Below are 13,450 nucleotides of genomic sequence, written 5' to 3'. Positions count from 1 at the left end.
CCCATGGACTACAACACACCAGGTTTCTCTGTCCTTCACCATCTCCCGGAGCTTGCTCAAACTCATGTCCATGGAGTCGGTGATGCCATCCTATCATCTCTTCCTCTGTCGTCCCCTTCTCCTCCTGCCTTCAATCTTTCCCAGCATCAGGGTCTTTTCCAGTGAGTCAGATCTTTGCATCAGGTGGCCAAAGTATAGGAGTTTCAGCTTCAGCATCAGTCCTTCTAATGAATATTCAGGATTGCTTTCCTTTAGGACTGACTGGTTTGATCTCCTTGCAGTCCAAGGGACTCTCAAGAGTCTTCTCCAACATTCACAGCACAAAAGTTATCAATTCTTCAGTATTCAGCCTCTTTATGGCCCAACTCTCACATCCATACATGACTACTGTGGAAAAACATGACTGGTTAGATAATCCAGTACTGGAGGCAGTTATTAGCCCCATTTTATTGCTGGGGAGACTGAGGCTCAGGGAGGTGAAGAACTTGACGCAGGCGTGTCAGAGCAGATTTGAACTTGGTTTATCAGACTCTGAAGCCCCAGGCTTGCTGGACCAAGGTGATGCTGAGCTGTTCTACAGCCCCTCCTGCCCCACAGAAGGCTGTTTGCCCTGTAGGGCTGTCTCCTGCCATCTCAGGGGGTTAGCATTGAGGGCTCAGCACTCGAGAAGCTGGCGTGAGTGACTTCAGCAAATTATAGCATGATGAGTGCAGGGAAAGCGTTAGCAAAGCTTTCCTGACAAAAGCCAGTTTGGATCTCCAGCCTCTTCTCATGGGTCCCTGGGGTGGGGGAGGGTGTGAAAGGCAGGTGAGATTTCACTCTGAGGATGAGAGCAGCCATCAGGACCTGTCACTGGAAGTGTTGTGTCCACACCTAATTAGTACTAACCGGCCACTCTAAGGGGATTAAAAAAAAAAAAAGATAGCCAGACCTTTATCAGCTCAGGCTCTTGGCTGAACCCTCTTTAAGCTGCAGAGAAGTCTGTGGGGGTGGGGAGGTGGGCAGAACGATCCAAACTCGGTTCTCTGCTTTGCAAGTTCCCACACTCAGTCTGAACCTTCTGTCCGGGTCAGAAGGCCTTGGGGGGCTGGCCCGTGCTCAACCAGAGGTTCTGTATCTCAGCAGAGACAGGAAGGGCATCTGTGTGCACTCAGCTCGCTGCCCCGTAGATCCTGCGGCCCTCACCCCTCGCTGGTCCCCTGCAGGACAGACTCTCCATGTGACAGGCTGATGACAGTGAGGCTCAGAACACCGAGGCGCTGGGCTCCAGAGCTCAGTGTCAAACCTGGTGATGTCACCTTTGGCCACGCTGGAAGCATTTTTTTATTTAAAAAAAGATTTTTTTAAGCCAGTAGTTTTTTTTTTAATTTTTTGGCCATGCCCTGTGACATGTGGGATCTTAGTTCCCCAGCCAGGAATCAAACCTTGGTCCTGCATTGGAAGGGTGGAAGCTTAACCACTGGACCTCCAGGGAATTCCCTCACTGGAAACGTTTTATCATCCCTCTGAGGCAGTATGGTATGTTAGATAGTGTAGTGCTGTCAGCCCCATTTAACAGACGAGGAAACTGAGGCTGCTCGTGATAACTCAGAGGGCCAACCAGACAGGGTCAGACAGATGGAGCTGCCAGCTAAGGGACTGGCTTAGGCTTTATAATCAGAAAGGGTTGAACTTGGCCTGAGAGCCTGTCCTCCCGCATCAGACCTGCTGCCATCTATAACCACTTCATAAGCTCACTGTTGTGGAGGATGGAGATGATGGAGCAGTGATAATAATAAAGCTGACAATGATTTCTTGTTATTGAGCTTTGGAATGGGTCTTGGGCCCTTTTTAAGCTCTTTGTGTAATCCAATCTCCCTGCATATTTTTCACATCCTTGCAAAGTGTGGGTTTTTAATCTCTGTCTTCTTGGTAAGGAAGATGATGCTCTGAGTTGCCCAAAAAGTGGAGCCCAGAAGTAATTTCCCAGACATTTTGCTGCAGAGACTGTTCCTGCGACAGCCCCCCCAGGGAGGGGACCAGTTGCCTCTCTGCCTCTCAGAGACTTTGCCTCTGCTCTCGGCTCAGCATCTGGCCTGGCGGGGCGAGGGGTGCTGGCAGCTCCATCCGTCTGGCCCCGTCTGGCTGGCCCTCTGAGTTATCACAAGAAGATCACGTTCTTTGGCAGGAAATGAAGAAGAAGGATCATCTGATTCTGATACATGTTTTATGGACGGCCCATGGTGTCTCACACAGCTGGGAGAGAGCTAAGGAGAATTTTTTAATAACCAGTAAATATTGAGTTGGAAAGCAGATATGCTGAGGGGAGTGGACTTGGGAAGCTCTGACTGACACTTGGTGGTGGCTTGTTCCTCTTGGACTCAGTGCTCTGGCCTTCCCACTGTGTCCTCCCAGCCTCAGAATCTGGCTCTCCATTCCCTTTTTTGTCCAAAAGTGTTGATTAAGGCCCCATTGTGAGGGAACTGTTGTGGGGAGCACAGTCTGTTGAGGGGTGCAGATATTAATAAAATCAAACCACAAATACATGTGCTATGGGGGGAGGGCAGGAGACCCTGGAATCTCCTTAAGCTGGGAGGACAGGGAGGCCTCCTTGAAAGGTAACATGTGGGCTTAAAGGAGTTGATGTGATGCACGAGACTGTGGGGCTGGAGTGGAGAGAAGGATGCAGAGACTGGAAGCTGGAGCCAAGGCCCAGGAGACCACCGGGAGAATACTGGTCTTTGTGAACCCACGCCCCCCTCACTGGCCAGATCTGCCTCATGTGGGTCTGTTGGGGTCCAGCACAAACTTTCAGAGTACCCCAGCTTACCCAGAATTTTCCTCCCCATGCTGTTGGGACAGGAGGGTGGAGAGAAGAACTGCATCTACAGCGCAGAGGTTTAGGGCATCGCTTTTTTTTCTCCGGGGTGCTATTTATTTTTTAGACTTTTTATTTTGTATTATGGTATAGCCCATTAACAAACAATGTTGTGATAGCATGAGGTGAACAGCTAAGGTTCCCAGCCATACATATACATGTATACATTCTCCCCCAAACCCCTGGCTCCCATCCAGGCTGACACATAACACCAGGTAGAGTTCCATGCTGCTATACAGAAGGTCCTTGTTGGTTACCCATTTTAAATATAGCAGCGTGTACACAGGGCATCGCTTTTGAGCTGGGCTGGAATCCTGGCTCGGCAGATGCGCCCACTTCTCTGTGCCCTGGTTTCCTCACTTGTCCCAACAAGGATGGCACCTGGCCCGGTGGCTGTGTGTGCTGATTCCGACGGTGCCTGGGGAGCGTGGTGCCCAGCAGGGCAGGGCTAGGGCGTGAGCTGTCAGCTCCACGGGGGGGCAGGGGGTCTGGAACTTTCTGCGTCTACCTTGGAGGGTGGCAGGCATTCGTGGGGGAACCACCTTTCTGCACTCGGTGGAGGCCAGGCCTCACCCCCAGGGGCCTGGAGGTCAGGGGGAGTGGTGACCCCACCAGAGACAGGGCTTGGCCACCCCCACCCCTCGCTGGATCCCACGCACCCTGGCACGGGAAGGCGGGAGGGAAGCAGCCAGCCCAGGCCTCGCTCAGACCCAGCTGGGTTTTCTCCTTTTATGGTCAGCCCGCGGGCCTCTGGCTTCCCCAGCCAGAAACCAAGAGCTGGTGTTGGGATCAGGCCGAAATAGCTGGTCTGTGGGGAGCTCGGCGTCTCCTGGGAGTCTCAGGCCTGATGCGGGGGAGGCGGCGGGGAGCCCTCTCGCTCCTCGTAGAACTGCCCCGCACACCTGCTCATCCAAGGCCAGACCCCGAGGCCCAGGGGACGGAGGGGACGCCGGGGTATCCACAGCGGGGGTGTGAGACCAGGTGGTCCAGAGGCTGGGGGCGGGGGGCGGGGCTTAACCCGCGCGCGGGATGCTGGGATACGGGTCCGCCGGCCATCTCTACGCTGCGGCTCCCTTTCTGGGCCCTGAGGTGCCGTGGTCCAGGCCCTCCTGATGGGACGCTCCGCCTCCTTGCTGGCTTCTCCCGTGGGGATTCCTACACATCCTTCTCCATGTAGCTCAGTGGTCACCACAGCTGCTGGGATCTCCTGCCTCTCAGAGTATGTTAAAACAGCTACACTGGGACGTCCCCGCTGGTCCAGTGGCTAAGACTAGGAGCTCCCAATGCAGGGGGCCCAGGTTCGATCCCTGGTCAGGGAAACTGGCTCCCTCAGGAAACTAGGTCGCACATTCCACAAGTAAGAGCCTGCATGCCGCAACTCAGAACTGGTGCAGCCAAATCAATAAATAAATAAAAAGATTTTTTTTTAATAAGGTAAAGCAGCTATACCTTCAGTAGCACTTTGGGCACGTATGCATTGTGGCATTTCCCCACATCTTGCAGTCATTTCTTTGCCTGTCTGACCCTCACACCAGGCCATAAGCCTTTCAAAAGCAAAGGCTAGGTCGGTTTAGTAAACTCTCTGTTTCCAGTGCCTGGCACAGAGTAGCCGCTCTGGACTTGTTCTCTGAGTGAATATGTGAATATAGGAAGAAGCGTTCACGGTGGCTTCAGTCGGAATTGCCTTTCTGAGAGAGAGAGAGAGAGAGAGATCGTTTGAGATTGATTCAAATCATTAAGCATTTCCTGAGTACCTACTGTGTGTCACGCATTGTCCCTGCCATCTGGGATCAGGCGCGGCCTTTGGTCCTCAGGAGCTCAGGGGTTAATAGGAGAAGCTTTAAAAGCAGTTTTGTTGAGTAAGCAAAGAAATAATTCCAGGTGGCAAAATTATAAAGTTATTTTCCCCCTAAGGAGAAGATAAAACAGGAAGATGGGATCAAGAGAAATTGAGGGGAGTGGCTATGGGTGTGCAATAGTCAGAAGTGGCTCCATCTGAGGATATGATATTTGGACTGGGATGTGGAAAGTGAAGGGCTTCCCGGTGGCTCGGTAGTAGAGAATCTTTCTGCCAATGCAGGAGACCCAGGTTTGATTTCTGGGTTGGGAAGAGCCCCTTGAGAAGGAATTGGCAACCCACTCCAGTTTTCTTGCCTGGAGAATTCCATGGACAGAGGAGCCTGGTGGGCTGCAGTCCATGGGATCGCAAAGAGTCAGACATGTCTGAGTGACTAAACAACAACAAATAAAAGATGAGAAGGATCTGGTCACATCAAGAAATGGGGAAGAGCTTTAGAGGCAAAAGGAGGAGATAGTGCAAAGGCCCTGCCTGAGGCAGGAATGAGTATGATGTATTACAAAAGTGCCAAGAAGGTCAGTATGGCTGGGATGTAAGAGGGGGAGAGGAGTAACCAGATGAGGTTGGAGAAAGAGCGGGAACCTCTCTGTGGACTATTATAAGCCCATTTAATGTCAATAACAAAGACTGTACAACATGGTCGATGCATATAAAGCTAATCACTCAGTCGTTTCTGACTCTTTGTGACCCTATGGACTGTAGCCCACAGGTTCCTCTGTCCATATGATTTCCCAGGCAAGAATACTGGAGTGAGTGGCCATTCCCTTCTCTAGCAGATCTTCCCAGCCCACGGGTCGGATATGGGTCTCCTGCATTGCAGGCAGATTCCTTACCACCTGAGTCACCAGGATAGCCCAAGAAGAAAGCATTGTTAAATGACAAGAACTAAAAAACCATGCCATAGTATGGTGTCAATTGTGTAAATCACTCTATAAACTCCTATAAAAAATAATGAAAAGAAGATATATCTAAATGTTAACCATCACAGGTTAGGGGGATTTTGTATTTGCCAAGCTTTCTTCAGTGGTTGTGTACTAATTTTGTAATCTAAATAAAAAGAATTAGTGATTTATTTAAGGGGGAAAAAAGTTTCATAACTATTAAAAAATGAATAGATTCTGTGTGATAACTGAGCAATCAGTTCTCTTGATTCAGAGACGGTGTAAAAGTAACATTGTGTTTTTAAAAAAGTTTTATTCTGGTGTAATTTATATGCCATAAATCAATCCATTTTAAGAACACAATTCACTGGTTATTGGTGAATATACAAGGTTACACAGCCATCACCACAATCTAAGTGTGTCTTTCTATCATCCAAAAAGGATATCTTGTGCCCTCTTGTAGTCATTCCCTTCCCCACTCCTGGTTCAACACTATCACTAGTCTACTTTCTGTCCCTATAGATTTGCCTCTTCTGCACATTTAGAATAAATGGAATGAATGATACAATATGCAATCCTTTGAGACTGGCTTCTTTCACATAGTGTAGTATCTTCAAGGTTCATCCATGTTTAACCTGTATCAGTGCTCCATTCCTTTTTATGGCTGAATAATATTCCATTGTACACATAGACCACATTTTGTTTATCCATTTACCAACTGATGGACATTTGTACCGTTTGTATTCTTTGGCTATTATAAATAATATAGAGTAGCATAATTTTCACTAAGATGAAAAAGAAAAATTCTGCCTGTCGTATCATAGGAAAATGGTCCATTACCATTCTGAGTAACCCCTTTCTTCTAAAAGGTATTGAGGCGAAAGAATGATCATGATGAGGTTAAGCGCTGCAAGGCAGGGAATCTTTGGACTAATGGAGCTAGGGTCACCAATGGACTGGGTGGTACCTTTATAGATTTAGACAAAGGTACCCCCTGGTGGCTCAGATGGTAAAGGAACCACCTGCAATGCAGGAGACCCAGGTTTGATCCCTGTGTCAGCAAGATCCCCTGGAGAAGGGAATGGCAACCCACTCCAGTATTCTTGCCTGGAGAATTCTTGCATGAACAGAGGAGCCTGCTGGGCTACAGTCCATGGGGTCGCAAAGAGTTGGACATGACTGAGTGACTAACACTTTTACTTTTACCCCTTTCCTAAGGCACTTTTCTTTCATCTGCTGAAAGATGGTTGTAATAAATATACAGATCTATAGTGACCAGTGTAAATAGTTCCCCCTTAGAGTCATGCACTGTCTGACTTGCACCACTGTCCATGGCAGGCCTGGCTTAGCGCTAGGGAGGTATGGGGTCAGAGAAACTATTATAGAGGAGGTGACCCTCAGGGTGACATTTCAAGAATCAACTAGAATATATACCCCAAAGAATTGAAAACAGGTGCTCAAACAAAACATTGTGCTTGAATATTCACAGCAGCACTGTTCACAATAGCCAAAAGCCAGAAACAACCCAAACGCCCATCAATGGATGAGTGGAACCACAAAATGAGATCTGCCCACAATGAAGGACTACTCAGCCATAAAAAGGAATGAAGTTCAGATACATGTTACAATAGGGATGAGCCTCAGAAACATCATGCTAAATGAGAGAAACCAGACACAAAAGACCACATGTGTTTGTGTTAAATGTCCAGAATAGGTAAATCCATAGAAACAGAGAACAGATCAGTGGTTGCCAGGGGTTAATGGGAGCAGGGGATGGAGAGTGACTGCTTAATGGGTGTGGGGTTTTATTGGGGGTTGGTGGGAATGTTTGGGAACTAGACAGAGGTGTGAGTTGCACGACTTTGTCAAGGTACTACCTACAACTACCTTGTGTTGTTCGCTTCTACATGGTTTAATTTATGTTTATGTGATTTTCACCTCATTGGGGTTAAAAAAAAGAGAGAATGGATAAGGCAGGTACAAAAGCAATACAGATGGTGCTCTGGGAAGAAGAAACAGCCTGTGTAAAGCTTGGGTTGGAGGACTCCTTTGCACATTCTTAGAACTCTGCTCTCTTGTGTCAGACATGAGCTCAGGCTCAGGGAAGGAATCAGCTAGAAAGCCCAAGGAAGTTGGTCTCAGGTCAGCAAGCAATACACACACCGAGCCCTCCTGCCCCTAACTAACCACGACACAGTTAGCTTCCCACGCTTGGAGTGGTGTGTTTCCGATGGGAATGTCTCAGGCTGGAGGTCCCCTGGCAGCGCCCAGCATGGAGCTGCCCTGGCAGCTGCCAAGCCTTCCCCTTGGAGCCACTTCCTCTCCTGGGGACCTGGAGGAAAAGCCTCCAGACAGGCATGGACCCTGTCAATCTCTTGTCTTCTGGGCTCAGGTTTCCCAAGCCTGCTGGAAAGGCCACCTCTGTCCTGAAAGCAGATGGGTGGAGACAGTCCATCATCTGTCCACCTCAAAATCACTCCTTTCTGGCCTTTTGCTTGACTGATGTTGCCGCAGTGACCAATTTAAGCATTTGTCCTTGGGCACACATGTGCGGGTTTCTGATATGGCTGCTTCTTGAAATTTGTGGATCAGCCCAAGGTCAGAGGCAGAGGCAGGAGGCAGAGCATGTTGGCCTGATGAGAATCAGTGCAGCTGGACCAGAAATGGGACTTTGTGGTGATGGAAAGTTCTCATGCCAAAGGCTGAGCTGCATCTTTCCTGTGGCCCTTCTCCCTGCAAGGACCTCCCGTTGGTCCTCAGCTCAGAGGCCAAATTCGCCTGAGTGGAACCACCCCGGACCCTCTAAAGATAGCCCCTACAGGCAACTGTGGCCCATGAAGCCTTTTTCATTGCAGCACTTGGCCTCTCTAGCCACAGCATGCAGGCTGAGTTGCCCCGTGACATGGGGGAATCTTAGTTCCCCAACCAGGGATCAAATCCAAGTCACCTGCATTGGGAGGCAGGTTCTTAACCACTGGACCACCAGGGAAGTCACTGGTCTCAATTTCTTGCACGTGTGTTGAACTTTCCCATCAAGAAGCTCAAGTCTTCAGGTTTGGGGTTGGCTTTTTTCAGTGCTCGCCAGACTATACCTTCCCTGTGTCAGGGGCTTAGGGGTTGGGCAATTGACCTCAGTTTCCTAGAAACTGAGGGAAGTGAGGTCAAGATCTGGATGTTTCTGCTTATGAGGAATTCATAATTCTGTGGGGGCAGAGACACAAGGAACAAAAGTGTCAGCCTGGAACAGGGCACTCAGGCAACATAGGGGCTGTGGAAGTGGAGGCGTCTCTTGGTGATGGGTAGGAACCAGTGACAGCTCTAGGATTCCTCTCAAGGGGGGCTTGGAGGCAGCAGTCAGATTATTTGATGGAGACCATGGACCAACAGACTGGTTTCAAATAGGAAAAGGAGTACGTCAAGGCTGTATATTGTCACCCTGCTTATTTAACTTCTATGCAGAGTACATCATGAGAAACTCTGGGCTGGAAGAGGCACAAGCTGGAATAAGATTGCTGGGAGAAATATCAATAATCTCAGATATGCAGATGACACCACCCTTATGGCAGAAAATGAAGAGGAACTAAAAAGCCTCTTGATGAAAGTGAAAGAGGAGAGTGAAAAAGTTGTCTTAAAGCTCAACATTCAGAAAACTAAGATCATGGCATCTGGTCCCATCACTTCATGGCAAATAGATGGGGAAACAGTGGAAGCAGTGTCAGACTTTATCTTTTTGGGCTCCAAAATCACCGCAGATGGTGACTGCAGCCATGAAATTAAAAGCCACTTATTCCTTGGAAGGAAAGCTATGACCAACCTAGATAGCATATTAAAAAGCAGAGACATTACTTTGCCAACAAAGGTTTGTCTAGTCAAGGCTATGGTTTTTCCAGTGGTCATGAATGGATGTGAGAGTTGGACTGTGAAGAAAGCTGAGCACTGAAAAATTGGTGCTTTTGAACTGTGGTGTTGGAGAAGACTCTTGAGAGTCCCTTGGACTGCAAGGAGATCCAACCAGTCCATCCTAAAGGAGATCAGTCCTGGGTGTTCATTGGAAGGACTGATGTTGAAGCTGAAACTCCAATACTTTGGCCACCTCATGCGAAGAGTTGACTCATTGGAAAAGACCCTGATGCTGGGAGGGATTGGGGGCAGGAGGAGAAAGGGACGACAGAGGATGAGATGGTTGGATGGCATCACCGACTCAATGGACATGAGTTTGAGTAAACTCTGGGAGTTGGTGATGGACAGGGAGGCCCGGCGTGCTGTGATTCATGGGGTCGCAAAGAGTCGGACACGACTGAGCAACTGAACTGAACTGAACTGAACTGAGGGGCTCTTCCTGGGGCTTCTTCTCTCTAGCAAGGCTGACTACTGTGATAGCTTAGGAGTGTTGTCAGAGACTTATAGCCACGCTGCCTCCTGGCTTCATCGCTATAGGGAAGACTTCTTGGAAGAGGTATTATCTTTGAGACTGAGGCAAGTAGCCAGGAAAGAAGAGAAAGACCTGCTAGGCAGCAGGAACGGCCTGAGCAAAGGCACAGAGTGTGATTGGGGGTTGATCTGGGTGGGGTTGCTGGAAACTGAGAGTGAGGGACATAGAGATGCCGAAGCTGGGGAGGTGGGCAGGGCCAGTCATGGGAGGTCTTGATGTCATGTTCAGGAGTCTGGGCCTCACGTAAGGGCCCTGGGGGACATGGACATGTTTAAAAACAACTTTAGATAAAACTTGCATACCCCAAATTCACCCACTGTAAGTGTAAAATGCAGTGAGTTTTAGTAAATTGAGTTCTGTAAGCATCACCACAATCTAGTCTCCAAGCCCCCAGTGATCTCTCACACCTGTTTGCAGTCACCCCACTCCAGCCCTCGGCAACCAGTAATCTACTTCCTATCTTTATGCATTTACCTCTCCTGCACATTTCATGTAAGTGGAATAATACGATATGTATGCAGCCTTCTGTGTCAGACTTTCTTAACACCATGTTTTTGACAGTCATCCACAGTGTAATCTGTATCAGGACTTCATTGTTTTTATGACTGAATAATATTTCACTGGGTGGATAGACCACATCTTATTTATCCGTCCAACAGCAGATAGACATGTGGACTGTTTCCACTTTTTAGTTGGTATGATAACTCCGCTGTGAGCCTTCCTGTGTTAGTCTTATAGGGACACATGTTTCTATTCTCTTGGGTAGATTTCCAGGAGTGGAATAGCTGGGTCATATGATAAATTTATGTTTAACATTTTCAGAGACTTTCAAAGTGGACGAGTGTTGAGGAGCAGAGCGATCGGGTAGCTCAGCGTGTCAGAAAGATGACTCTGAGAAGGGCTCTGGAGGAAGACGTCCCTAGATCCAGGGAGATCTTTGATCAGGAGAGGCTGAGCAATGTGAAGGTGGGGTTGGAGCCAGGAATGAACTTAAGAAAAGCTGCATCACCATTGCCCAGCAGTGGACGTGCTTTTTCAGTTATGGTTAACTGACCAACGGTTGAAGCCTGTCACCTTACCCATGACCCTCATGGGGGATCTCAGCTCCACCTCCTGAGGTCACTTTAAGAGTGAAAGATGATTCGTCACATCTGCTTAATCACGTGTAGTTTCACAATGCCCTCTGCGCCACCAGGGTTCTCTGGTGGTAAGTGACAGTGACCTTATGTTGGAAAGGAATTCCTGGAGGAGTGTTGGGGAACTCACAAATAGGTGGGAAGAGTGGGGAGCCAGCCTCAGAAAATGTCAGAAACTAGGGGCTGCTTGGGCTCTGGGAGGCAGGCAGTGAGGCCCTCTCAGGGCTCTGCCCACCCGCTGTGCTTCTCCATCCTTGACCCAGGTTGGAGTTTTAGCTCAGAGAATCTAATTGCCTGCAGCCTGGGAAACATTGTTGCCTCTTGGCTGGGAGACCTTGTGGGTCAGTCCCACCAAGAGAGTACATGGTAATGGGAGTGGGGTGCGTGCTGGGGACGTGTCTCCTTTGTTGTTGTTGTTCTGTCTGCGTGTGGGATCAGAGTTCCCTGATCAGGGATCAGACCTACACCCCTTGCATTGAAAGCTCAGAGTCTTAACCACTGGACCACCAGGGAAGTCCCCTGGACATGTCTCCTTAAGGAACATAGGATACTCTTGCCAGAAGAAGAGGGAAAGCATACTGGATTTTCAAGCCAAAAATGTCCACTGCCAGATAAACTGAGGCTTGGAGAGGTTAAGAATATTCGCCCAAGGCCGCAGAGCTGGGAAGTGGCCAAGAGGAAACCCAGTCTGTCTGGATCCAAAGTCGGTGTTCTGTCTGTGACCTTATCTGTACAGAGTGGGTCTCCTGGGAACCCGCCTCCACTCCGAGTGGGTGGGGCCGGGATGCTCACTGTCTCCTGAATGGGTCAGATTCCAATATCTTTCTGGGGCTGCCTCCAGGGCTTTGTTGCCCTCTTGTCTTTGATCTTGTCCCCTATGCCCTGGAAAATGAGCTCAGCTGGCCCCTTGTCACCCCCAGAGGGGCCAGGGTATAGGAGCTTAAATGGGAGTCCCGGGTGGCAGCATATCCAGACCCTCAAATCAGAGCTGATTCTAACTCGTGGCTCTTTTTTTTCTTTTTGTTCTCAGATCGGGAGGACCAGTCCATTCTCTGCACGTAAGTAGAGCTGCTTTTTCTTCTGTTTTTCTGAGTAAGATCCAACCTATTAAAGAAAAAGGTCCATGAGAACAGGGCTGTTTGATTTGTTTGATGTTCCATGCACCACCCTATCCCCAGCACAGAGCAGATGGTCATGAAACATTTGTAGTACAAATGCTCTGATGCTGAGGCCAGCACCCCTAAACTGCAGGTGATACCTGGTGCCATCTTGTTCTGCTCTGCCCCCCTCTTTAAAACCAGCATTTATTGAGCATTCACTGTGTGCTAGGCCCTGAACTAAATAATTTACAGACAGAATTGCATGTAATTCTGTAATAGCTCTGTGAAAGTAGATGGCATCTCCATTAGTGAGGAAGGCTTGGCTTGTGTTAAACTGTTACCCTAAAATTTCAGAAGTAGCCACATTGTGCTATATTTAGTGGTCAGTATCATTATTTCTTTGAAGACCTGGATACATAGTCAGAAGATATGAACTCAGTTTAGAATCACTCAGAGAATTTTCAGGATTGAGGAAAATCTCTCCTGGGGTGGGCAGAATACAGGTATTCCTCAGAGAGAGCCTAGGCTTAGTCCAGATTATTGCAATAAAGCAAATATCAGAGTAAAGCAAGTCACGCAAAGTTTTTGGTTTCTCAGTACATATCAAAGTTGTGTTGACACTATACTATAGTCTACTAAGTGTGCAACAGTGTTATATCTAAGAACAACAATGTATACACCTTAATTTAAAAATACCCATTGCTTGGCATATTACTCAGCTATAAAAAGGAATGCATTTGAGTCAGTTCTAATGAGGTGGATGAACCTAGAGCCCATTATATGGAGTAGTGTAACAGAAAGAAAGAAAGGGAAAGTCAAATATCATATGTTAATGCGTATATATGGAATCTAGAAAGACAGTATTGACGATCCTACTTGCAGGTCAGCAAAGGAGACACTGACATTTTGGACACAATGAGGGAAGGAGAGGATGGGATGATTTGAGAGAAGAGCACTGAAACATATATATCACCATATATAAAATAGATGGCCAGTGGGAGTTTGCTGTGTGAGGCAGGGAGCACAAAGCCAGTGCTCTGTGACAACCTAGCTGGGTGGGATGGGCAGGGAGGTGAGAAAGGGTTCAAGAGGGAAGGGACATATGTATACCTAATGCTGATTCATGTTGATGTATGGCAAAAACCATCACAATATGTAAAGTAACTGTCCTCCAATTAAAAAAAAT

The 13,450-nt window shown here is 48.2% G+C and overlaps 1 protein-coding gene across 4 annotated transcripts in view; it reads left to right on the top strand.

Annotated features, from left to right (window-relative positions):
* MYH11 (myosin heavy chain 11) overlaps positions 1 to 13,450 on the top strand; it is a 125,303-nt gene that overhangs the window by 36,358 nt on the left and 75,495 nt on the right. For all 4 annotated transcript variants that reach the window (XM_070460872.1, XM_070460871.1, XM_070460874.1 and 1 more), the window contains exon 4: positions 12,195 to 12,222. In XM_070460872.1, the coding sequence (XP_070316973.1) occupies positions 12,195 to 12,222 (28 nt within the window). The remainder of the gene's footprint in view (positions 1 to 12,194; positions 12,223 to 13,450) is intronic.

Source organism: Odocoileus virginianus, chromosome 33 (assembly GCF_023699985.2).
Source record: "Odocoileus virginianus isolate 20LAN1187 ecotype Illinois chromosome 33, Ovbor_1.2, whole genome shotgun sequence".
Classification (NCBI taxonomy): domain Eukaryota; kingdom Metazoa; phylum Chordata; class Mammalia; order Artiodactyla; family Cervidae; genus Odocoileus; species Odocoileus virginianus.
The sequence above is the reverse complement of the archived record's forward strand: the minus strand, read 5'-3'. Positions and strand labels throughout refer to the sequence as shown.